The sequence below is a fragment of the Mytilus edulis genome, chromosome 12 (assembly GCF_963676685.1).
Source record: "Mytilus edulis chromosome 12, xbMytEdul2.2, whole genome shotgun sequence".
NCBI lineage: Eukaryota > Metazoa > Mollusca > Bivalvia > Mytilida > Mytilidae > Mytilus > Mytilus edulis.
The window spans coordinates 4,646,381-4,658,225 of NC_092355.1; the positions used below are offsets into that span (position 1 = coordinate 4,646,381).

The 11,845-nt window shown below is 31.8% G+C and overlaps 2 protein-coding genes across 2 annotated transcripts; one reads left to right on the forward strand and one right to left on the reverse strand.

The window, feature by feature from the left end:
- LOC139499188 (uncharacterized) lies at positions 1-3,208 on the reverse strand. Its single transcript, XM_071287868.1, has 4 exons — positions 3,182-3,208; positions 2,457-2,521; positions 1,252-1,446; positions 1-308 (listed from the first exon to the last, which is right to left on the reverse strand). Exons 2-4 carry the CDS (start codon positions 2,509-2,511, stop codon positions 34-36), a joined length of 525 nt encoding a protein of 174 aa, XP_071143969.1. The 5' UTR covers positions 2,512-2,521; positions 3,182-3,208; the 3' UTR covers positions 1-33.
- A 7,246-nt stretch (positions 3,209-10,454) lies between these two features.
- On the forward strand, positions 10,455-11,093 carry LOC139499342 (uncharacterized). Its single transcript, XM_071288011.1, has one exon. It carries the CDS (start codon positions 10,455-10,457, stop codon positions 11,091-11,093), a length of 639 nt encoding a protein of 212 aa, XP_071144112.1.
- The last annotated feature ends 752 nt before the right edge of the window (positions 11,094-11,845 follow it).

The following is an 11,845-nucleotide window of genomic DNA, read 5'->3' on the forward strand; positions in this document are numbered from 1 at the left end:
TAAAGATTACTTTTTATAATCTTTATTTCATATTTAACATTTCTTTATTTCACAGATTGTTCCTAATTTACTTCTGTCCCTAGGTGAAACGTAGCCCCAGTTGTACGTTTCATAACCATTCGCTGTGACGTCATAAAATATGGCAGCGAAATTTGTAATACGTGCTGTGTCAGATGGAGAGTCTGACATTATAAAGGCTTCTTGGACGTATTTAGGGAAATTAGTGTACCACATTGGAGATCCATCTGCCATTCGCCATTCTCCGTTTACATATTTGGCTCCAATGTACCATCCATCTCCATTTCCTTCTGAAAATAGATAATGAATGTACATCCAAGTTTTGCTATTAAAGATGTTCGCTAGCCTACTCTGTTTCAAAATAATAAGGTTTTTAAAGGAATGTTATAAATTGATAGTAGAAAAAAGGTACTAAAAAAGCAGAAAAAACTGAAGATCTGTGTGCTTATTTTCGAGATATATAAGCCACTGAAAATTTGGCGAGAAATAATTCTCTCTACACTTTTCATACATTTAACACTGGCACACTTTTCTTTGAAAATAATATGAAAAAACAAGGATATTATAGCAATTTAAAATATAACTTTTTTAAGCAATGTTATAAAATTATAAAAAGAAGTTGTTAATTGGGATTTCTTTTAATGGCAATCCATCGATAAAACACTAAGATTCCGAAAATCTGGAAAAAATTCAAAATTAAGAGGAGTGAACATTCTTCACTGTTCAATCGAATCGTGTTCACAATTTTCTTTCATGAAGCATCTTCTGTATTATGTTGAAGACATATGACGTGTAATGTATTCAGATCACCAAATAAAGGTTATTAATGGTATTTTTTTTTTGCAGAAGAAAATATGTACGGATCTTTACCAATAGACTGGACACGAAGCACAGGCACTTGTTTCTATCCATAGCAAGGTCGACTATCCATATTCACAAGTACCTGTGACACGAAGTAGTAAATAAAATGAAATAAGTCCCAAGTAGAGGTATTTATAACCATGTCATATTACTGTGATATAAATCTTAAATTAAATGATTCGATTAAATAGCAGAACCTGGATGTCATTTCAACAGCTTCAAGCTCAAATCGTTTAAGATAGTACCAGAACAATGTATGAGGTTGTGGATGGGGTTCCGTCGTTTCTGTATTTCACTTAATTTGTTTAGCAATTTATTCTCTATATTCCAAGTCCATTGTTATAATAAATAGCAAGGTAAATAATACGTTACTGTTTATGACGTCTTCCAGCATTTTGTTGACACGGTAATCTTCATTAGGGCTACTAATCTGTACCAAATCTCCCCCTTTTCTTTGACAATGTTTCCTGGCTTTCTCCCATGTGTTACGTGACGGAGCATACTCGTCTACATCGTAGTAATGACAAAACCTTTGTCCGTGTTTTTTACCTGATCGACCAGCTTCAACTTAAATAATATATATATCATGAATTACGAAGACAATATACAGCTTCAACTTAAATAATATATAAATCATGTATTACAAAGAGCACCTCTGTTCGTCATTTTTAGCTGACCGAACATACTCAACTTAAATAATATATACATTATGAATTACGAAGATCAAACAGCTTCAACTTAAATAATATATAAATCATGATTACGAAGTGCACGATACCTCTGTTTGTCATCTTTAGCTGACCGACTAGCTCCAACTGAAATAATATAACGAAGAGCACCTGTCATATCGGGATTTTTCATATCTTACCATGAGGTATTGGTTTGTCGAAGGCCGCATGGTGACATATAAATATTAATTACTACAGTAAATAACTCCATTTGACTCTGCTGGAGAGTTTACGGTAATATACCATTTATTTATATTTTTAATTTTTTTTAATTTGCATTCATCAATGTACCTTTTGTGTATTGGTATTTACAACTTGCATTTCAAATAATTAAATTATTTTGACCAGCTCACAATTTTACAATAGTACGAAGATACTCCAGCTACTCCTTTCCATTTTATATCTCCATTTAGTTTAAACATATTTATTTATAGTGAGACCATACTCGCATTTTATGAATTGATTGATTGATTGAGTGTTGTTTAATGCCACTATTAACACTTTTGGTTGTATCGTGGCAGCACATTTGTTTTGACAGAAGGAGCTGGAGTGTTAACACTTTTGGTTGTATCATGGCAGCACATTTTTATTGACAGAAGAAGCTGGAGTGCCAAGAAAGAACTACAGACTTTCGGCAGGAAAAGGTACACTCCTGGTCAATTAAGATTACAGTCGATCGCTGCACCTGCATATGCAGTGTTCAAACTCTCAACCTTAAAATCATTTGTCATATTCTTAACAAATCACGTACGTTTATGATACTTAATTTCGTTCAGCAACGAATCGTCAATATCAATTAGAACTGTATGGTACAAAAATTATTTGTAAAGTATATAAAATTTATCTTACCATGTGCTGCATATACCACGAACACTAACACACACACTGTTAACTTAAGACCCATGGTGGTTTGCCTATAACATAACGCAACGAACAAGAATAAACGTATTCAAATAACAAAAAAACATAAATAAATCAGAGAGTTTTCTCAATGCCACTCAAATCACATCTTCTTATATCTATAAACCAAACATAGAAAGTAAATAATGGCGAAACATATACCATATATAGTAGTTATTTTCATTTTACAAACACATGAACAAAAACACCTTACCAAAAACGCATAGTGTAAGTCGATCACTAATTAAAATGTCTTCGATACACGGTACTACATACGTTACTGAATGAACAAAACATTGTGTGAAGATATCATGATGGTTCTTGAAATCATGCTAAAGTTATTCTGAAACATACGTTTGACGAGTTTTAGATGAATAATCTGAAATGGTCAAAATTTTGAACAGCTTATCTTGATCAATCAGTAAATCGCCACAACCTTATTTCAGACATCAATTGAAAACTTTGTCAAAAATACATTAGATATACGTCTCTCCTATAAATTAGATAGCATCCAGCGAAAAGATTCGAAAATTGGTTTTCCATTTTACCGTTATTGACTGAGAAATAAATTTATGTTTTGCAGTCAATATCTTCAAGACAGCAAAGATAGCATTTTAAATATTTTCTCTCCTTTTGTACGGAAATAAAGTATTTATAAATTAAATCTTACATACCTTGTATATGAAGAAGCAACCCTAAACAATTGATAGGAACAAGAACAATTTATGCATTATATATTTATTTTTAAAACCAGATGTTACAGATGACCAGTAGCAACTAAAACGAGGGTCTGGATGAGGTTTACAGAATACGTAGAAATGACGAAAACATGCAGCAAAAAATGTTAAAAATAAATAATAGACATAAAAAGACAAAAAAACTTTAAATGAAAGAAAACAATGTGTTGCTGACATATAAAGTAAAGAGCATAATGTACAAAATATATAAAGAAAAGAGTATAATGTACAAAATATATAAAGTAAAGAGCATAATGTACAAAATATATAAAGAAAAGAGCATAATGCACAAAATATATAAAGAAAAGAGCATAATGTACAAAATATATAAAGAAAAAATTTATAAAGAAAAGAGCATAATGTACAAAATATTTAAAGAAAAGACCATAATGTACAAAATATATAAAGAAAAGAGCATTATGTACAAAATATATAAAGAAAAGAGCATAATGTACAAAATAAATAAAGAAAAGAGCATAATGCACAAAATATATAAAGAAAAGAGCATAATGTACAAAATATATAAAGAAAAAATATATAAAGAAAAGAGCATAATGTACAAAATATATAAAGAAAAAATATATAAAGAAAAGTGCATAATGTACAAAATATATAAAGAAAAGAACATAATGTACAAAATATATAAAGTAAAGAGCATAATGTACAAAATATATAAAGTAAAGAGCATAATGTACAAAATATATAAAGAAAAAAGCATAATGTACAAAATATATAAAGAAAAGAGCATAATGTACAAAATATATATGAAGTAAAGAGCATAATGTACAAAATATATAAAGAAAAGAGCATAATGTACAAAATATATAAAGTAAAGAGCATAATGTACAAAATATATATATAAAGAAAAGAGCATAATGTACAAAATATATAAAGCAAAGAGCATAATGTACAAAATATATAAAGTAAAGAGCATAATGTACAAAATATATAAAGTAAAGAGCATAATGTACAAAATATATATATAAAGAAAAGAGCATAATGTACAAAATATATAAAGTAAAGAGCATAATGTACAAAATATATAAAGAAAGATCGAGAATGATTTACAAAACAATGAGAAAAAAGGTATAAAAATGAAAGAAAAAAATTAAGGACCCCGTACCAGACCATCTCCTATATTATTAATTGTTTGTTAAAGTTTATTATGTATATGTATGGCATATCACAGCTGCAGCCCATTGTAATTAATTGTATAAATTGATAATATTCTATATTTACGTGTTCACTGAAGGCATGATGCGACTGATTGATGATACTAACAATTTTTGTTTGAAATGAAAGAGACAGAAGCAAAATATACCAAAGGATAATCAATCTCTTATAGATCAAATACGAACTGAAAGTATAGCAAGAGACGAACTGACCAAACGACACACCACAATATAGAGGGGTAAATTCAGTAAAAAATCTCCTATTGACTTTAATGCAAATCCATGCCTTGAAATACCTTTTTTAGCTTTAGAAATCGGAAGCTTTCACATATCATTCATTAAAGTACAAACGAAACCCCATTTTTAGGATCAACAAAAACATAGGGTAATGCGGCATTTTGGAGAATCCACATTGCTTTGTTTACAAACTCTATAGATTAGCACTTTTAAATTCCTATACTGAACCTATTACGTTTCAACCATGTAGTTAGAAAAAGAGCTTTCAGCATTCATTTTTTATTTTTGTAAACTTTAGCTTTGATTAATCTATCAAACAATATTTATAACAAACATGACCTTCCAATCAGAGAAGCACAGGACTTCAGTGTTATAGAAAGTCTCCCCCTAAAAAAATGGGCGTTCCCTGATGACGTGTATTTATCTTAATTAAATTATCCCTTAAATACGTCATAGAAAACTGAACACTCAGCAACACGAACCGTACAAAAAAACTGGGATAAGGCCGTGTGTTTGAGAAGGGTAAGAAGGTCCTGCTCCCCACTTGACACCCATCGTGTTGTTAATTTAATGTCGAGACCAACCTAATTTTAACATTCAAATCATATTTAAAGGAGACATATTATGAGAGTTCAAGCATAAGGGTCTCATTCTTTTATTATTATTCACCCGGTATAAACTTTCACTGACAATGACTCATTTCTTTTGCATCATTTATTCACATAACATTGAATAAAAAAATAGCACAATTGCTATTTTTAATCGTATTGTAATATTGTGTATTATAATATTGTATCCTGTCTTTTGCACATGCAGGTATTCATTTTTAAATTTCTCCTACACTACTCCAACTTTCGACAATTAAATGGTGGCCTCCTAAAGAACAAAATGATTAATTTGAAATATGCCATACATTCTTGCCGTATGTCACTCGGATAAATAGTATCGGTAAACTGGTAGCAATAGCATATGCTATATCAAACATGGACAAAATCATGTATACATGAAATCATCTTGAAATTTCTCAGAAAAAAAAATTCACAAGGTAAGTGTGTGACTAAATGGTTGTAAAGCCAACATAACACGACGTTTAATCGTAGCAAATATATGCGAATGAAGGCAGAGAAAATTTATAACAGGTAGCTATATACAAATGATATACGTGTATTAAACTTGAGGTACGTTTTTCAAAGTTTGCATTCCACTATTGATGATTTCCCTGATAGAGGTTTGCTACACACATATGACATCCGTTATTTTGCTCACTAAAGTACAATCCCGGTATAAGTTTAATTCGAAGAAAAGACAATCGGATTGTTGTTGTGATAATTGAAGTATATCCGTCGCCACCTGTGAAACAGATATCATAACGTGACATTTTCTATAGGATTAAACACATTTTAATTCTTCAGCCAAACATTTTTTTGTTGTTGATGGCTACTATATATATTTACCATCAAAAGCACAATGGCAAGTCGTAACTAATGAGTACGCCGCCATCTTGACTTCCTAAAAACCATAAATGTCCGATAAATACAACAGAATCTTAAATGAAACAGCACCTACCTCATAAACTTCATTTTAATTAAATTTTATCCGAATTTGAAGCGTACACGTAACGAAATAATCTTTACCTTGAAAATTTCCATTCGTATGACGTCGTTTTTTGCCATGACGTAAATTCGCCAAATCCTTCATGAAATTTCGCGGAATTTTATTAAATTTAATTTTTGTACATTTTCGAAGCTTTAGTGCAATAAATTTATTTCTTTTTTTGTTATATATGCACTAGAATAATCACAACTGTTATGCAATTGTTTTTTAATCTCAATTTGCTGAAAATCCCGGGATCACTGCAAGCTTGTGTATCGCGTATGAATAGGTTACAAAAGTTGTTTCGGAAACATGGTTTATCGAAGTGTAAACTTAGAGAAAAATTCTAATTGACCAATCCAATTCAAGTATTTATAGATATGCAAATCATATAAGAATTATAAAAGGGTGACTTCAATTTCACAACGTCTAATCCTTGTTTTGAAAGCTTTATTGTAAGCAGCAAACCTATATCAGAAAAATCATATGAGTGAAAGTACAAACTTTAAAATACAATTAGAATTAAATACTCCATATGCTGTTGGAATTTTGCTCAATAGAAATGAAAAGATCAAAAGAAGCTGAAATCCTATCTTATGTCGTAATGTTTCGTTCTGAAGCGACACTCATTGTCAATTTCCATGATGTGATAAAATTGAGAATGGAAATGTAAGCCACGATAATAATAGTCTTCGCTGTATCTTTGGTATCCTTTATTTCAAGATAAATCGGTAACTGATTGGGTGAATGGAAAATCTTAATGCAACATTGAATTAAAACTTTAGTTGGAACATTATTGTTTTTTTTTTTATAAATGATATCTTGTTTTAACTATGGGCCAACTACTTGTGAATCAAAATTATAACTGCATAAGCTGTAAAATTCATGTGTACCGATTTGACCCAGTTTCCCATATTTTATTTATTACATACTAAACAGTGTATCTTAAGTATTAAAAAACTAAAATTAAGAAATAATTCCTTCATGTCATGCTCTATGCTCATTTTAACATGGGTAGGCATTATATTTGTCGATATTTTACACTGAGCGTTAGCGAGGTGTAAAATGTGGTCAAATATAATGCCTACCCATGTTAAAATGAGAATAGAGCATGACATGAAGGAATTATTTCGATTCTAATAGGACAAATACAGTATTTTTATGTCGAAGCGTACGAAATTACCGTAAAAATGTTTGGCTGTTCCCGTTTCCTCCTCGAGGACTTTGTGCATTGCATTTCATATTTGATAAGTTTAAAAACTACGAGCAGGATAAATATATGTTGCTTAATAAAAATATATTATAAAAGTTTATGTTAGCTGCCTAAATGTATATATTTTAAAGGATAACGATGGAAATAACGTTAATTTAAACAGTAAGTTTGTGCGCATGTGTCAAACATATGTTGTGCTCATTAGAACACGGCTTTGTTTACAAAGCGTAATAAGGACGTCATATTAGAATAAACATTTTACAATGCATTGGCTTGATAACATGTATCAGTATTTCGTGTGTTTTTCAGTCTACACGCTATCTAATTAGATATCGAGGTGACCCCGGAAGACTGCCGTCGTTCATTCAACAAGATAAAAATATAAATAAAGATTAGGATAAAGAATGATTTTCATGATATAAATACTGCAATACAAATTATTTTTTATTGAAAACATAATTGTGCATTACATAGGGAATAAATAAAGCACTCTGATAAGATAAGTAATATGGAGCACCATGGGCACTGTATGTATAATAAAGGGAAATAGTATATTTTATATGTATTTCAAAAGTCACAAAACATTATATTTAAAAAGTCACTAATTACAATACTTCACGATGGGATGCTATGTCAGAATAGTGTAATATGTCCTTGTCGGTATCTGTCTTTCAGTAGTTGAAATCTAGTGTTTATTACTCTGTATCTTCTTTTTGGTGGGCGGGCTCCTCCTGCTATATACTCTGGATAATATTTCTTTCTATTAGTGTCTGGTACTTCTTCATTTAACCATTGATCTCGTAGGATGGGCATGTTGGAGTCTCATCATAATTTTGATGTCCCATAGAAAGCGATATACTTCAACCCATAATTCTGCCACATAATCAGTAAATAATGTTGTAGCAAGTATGTTGTCAGCTTTACCAATGTCTTCTAAACTTTTATGCAAAACGTCCTCAACTAGTTGGGGTGGAACAAGAGGTAATACTGCTGCTCGTCTTTTAAATCAAGTGATGTCTTAATTTTCTTTATAATACGACTGTAGTCAACATTTCTGTGCCTTTCGACAAATACACTAAATAAAGTTGGGAACACTATAATCTGTGCTGCGTTGTTGGTTACTGTCTCATATTTTTTTTCTGAATATAGTTGTTACTGAAGTTGTTGAACGATGTGTCCTTACTTAGCTGCTGATTTTTTTTAAAATAAGAAAATGCTACAATTAAGTTTAGATACAGATTTACTGTTCAAATTGTGCATTTGTTAAGCTGCAGTTGCATTTTTATTCTATTTGTTACGATTAATTGGATATTTTTTATATTAATTATAGAAAAGTGTATTTATTCAAATGAAAAATATATATATATTAATCTTTAATTCCTTATTTTTCAGAAGGCAACAACAAATAAGACTTTTTGTTGATAAGTTGTAAAAGGATTTCACATTTTTGTCTATTTATATTTGTCAATTTCAATACATTTTCCTACGAAAACTATATCAAATTAAAAATATCTTTGAACATTTTTCTTGAGTTAATAACCCCCAAGGGTGATTGGGGTATAGAAATATGGTCACTTGGTCTTCTCCCGACCGGCAGTAAAACGCTTGCCGAAGTGGGGCGTCCGTTTGGCTGTGCGGGATGTATCAAGTTCGCAGTCACGTCCGGTCAGAAGGGGACGTTAAATCCGATGCCTCGTGTAAAGAGAGTGCCACGCTCTTTGCACGTTAAGAACCCTTGCAACAACTCTTTGAGGGGTCCGTAGGTGGCCTGTTGCAAGGCAAAATTTCTGTCCCAATCCAATATATCCTCATTTTCTAGTGGCAGTCCAAATTTCCCCGATCATCATCCCAGATGGCCTTTATTGTTTCAACCTACCTATTGTATTTATTGTGAACTTGTTCTCGTCCTGAATATGCATGAAATATTTGCCACTGGACGTTAAGAAACCAACAATCAATCAATCAATCAATCTTGAGTTAATAGCAGAATATAGTATCTTTAATTAAAAAATACAGGTAAAATAACAGGTATATGTTCACATTTTACAATTCTACACATTTTCCGGCTCAAAATATTAAAATAAAAAATATTTTTATACATTTTCATTGATTTTATAGCAGAATATCGTATCATTTAAAAAAAAATACAGGTAAAATAAAAGTTAAAAATTATGACTTTTATTCAGAAATAAACTGTAATAGTTAAAACAACAATTACCCCTATGTTTACATATGCATATAATCAAAAGTGGGCAAACCAGGATGACACCGGAGACAATTCAATATTGTTATTTAAAAATACACTAGAGACAAAACACATATAATATTTGATATATAATTACTTTGTGTAGTATTTAATATATTTGTATGTAGGTATGTGACGCAAATAAATTTTCGAATTATGTGCTGTTTCTTTTTTATGTTGCATTTGCTGAGAGATGAACTTAAATCATTAAAAAAGAAACATTCCGAAGAAAATGGTGGATTAAGGCTGGTTTTATAACTCGATTAACCTCCAAATTTTATGACAGTTGTTTAAAATTCCGTTTTACATGCAAAAGTGGTAAAGCAACTAAAAGCAGACACAATAAGCTAGTGTGACAATAGCATAATCCAGCAATCAACACTGTGTAAACATATATCCCAAATAACTAAAAAAAATCAGACATACAATGTCATATACTAGTAATATATAGTGTTATAAAGTTCACCTCACTTTATTACCGTATCATCTGTTACTGTCACAGTAATTATAATTGACCGATCAGCAACTCTCACATGTCTGCACATTCTTAGATAAACATGTAATTAAATAGATCAATTGAAGTTCTTATACACATGTTGTCATTCTGTAGTCTGACCATCAGACGATGTACTTGTTAATAAATTAGTTATAGAAACTGGATTGTATTATTACATAGCAAATATATTACACATTTTGGCGACGAGGAAAAAAACTGAATATTAAAATAAATGTGAATTTCTACAAGTGACAATGCCGACTTACGGGAAATTAGACTCTTTTGATGAATCCGAAGATTGGACACAATATGTAGAACGTATGGAACATTATTTTAATGCTAATGAGATGGACGAAGAAGACCAGAAAAGGGATATATGTTTAAGTGTATGTGGGAAGAATACCTACAAATTAATAAGGGATTTATTAGCACCAGCCAAACCAGGAACGAAATCACTGGCCGATTTAACAAAACTAGTGAAGGACCACCGAGATCCAGTACCATCAGAAATCATTCAGAGATTTAAATTTAACAGTAGGACAAGACACAGCGATGAGTCGGTGAGGACATTTATTGCAGCACTAAGAAGTCTGACAGAACACTGTAATTATGGTGACACGTTAAACGCGATGTTACGTGACAGGTTAGTCGTCGGGATAAAGAGTGACCGCATACAGAGGAGGCTGTTAGCAGAGCCGAACTTAACATTTGCAAAGGCATTGGAAATTGCTACCGCTATGGAGACTGCAGAGAAGAATGCACAGGACATCCAAGCGAGTGGGCAAATGGAACATTTCAGAAACAAATCAACAAAGTTTCAAAATCATATACAAGAAACAACTCTGAAAATTCGAAACAAGGAGATTGTTACCGGTGTGGAGGAAATCACTTAGCCGCTGAATGCAGGTTTAAGGATGCAAAATGCCACAGTTGTAAAAAGAAAAGACATATCGCAAAGAAATGCCGTAACTAATCTGCCAATGGAATTTAAGTGAAAATCACAGAGAGTTTAAATCACGTTTTAAACCACGTGCTCATTTCATGGAGCAAGATGAAAGTAGTGGAAGTGAAAATGAAGTTTACTCAGTTTTTCATTTTGGAAATAAATCTAATGAGGCATACACAGTGCAAATCAATGTAAATGAATGTAAAATAGCCATGGAAATAGATACCGGAGCGTCAGTTTCTATCATGAGCGAGAATACTTACAAGGAATACAAGTCGAAATTCAGAATCGAACCGACAAGTGCTAAACTCCGAACATACATGGGAGAGCAGATTCCTGTAATAGGACGTGCAATCGTCAATGTCAATTACAAAACGGAAAGCGCAAAATTACCGTTACTGATAGTGAAGCGTAAAGGTCCGAATTTACTTGGCCGAGACTGGTTGAACAAACTCCAACTGGATTGGAAGGATATTTTCTCCGTCGTTGGAAGTGATAATCAATCAAGTGATTTGAATGTGATCTTGGAAGCAAATAAGGAGGTTTTCAAAGATGAACTTGGAACTGTAAAAGGCATGAAAGCCAAGATGTATGTTGAGGAGAGTGCCGTACCGAAATATTTCAAGGCTCGCCCTTTGCCGTATGCGTTGAAGGATAAAGTGGAGATGGAACTTGAACGTCTTGAGAAGGAGGGTCAGA

Excerpts from the sequence above, each read along its gene's own strand:
- LOC139499188 (XM_071287868.1), bottom strand. The coding sequence starts at position 2,511 with ATGGGTCTTAAGTTAACAGTGTGTGTGTTAGTGTTCGTGGTATATGCA. Across the intron at positions 1,447-2,456 it reads CGTGGTATATGCAGCACATG|TTGAAGCTGGTCGATCAGGT; the intron begins GTAAGATAAATT and ends ATATTATTTAAG. Across the intron at positions 309-1,251 it reads GCTGGAAGACGTCATAAACA|AAGGAAATGGAGATGGATGG; the intron begins GTAACGTATTAT and ends ATCTATTTTCAG.
- LOC139499342 (XM_071288011.1), top strand. The coding sequence starts at position 10,455 with ATGCCGACTTACGGGAAATTAGACTCTTTTGATGAATCCGAAGATTGG.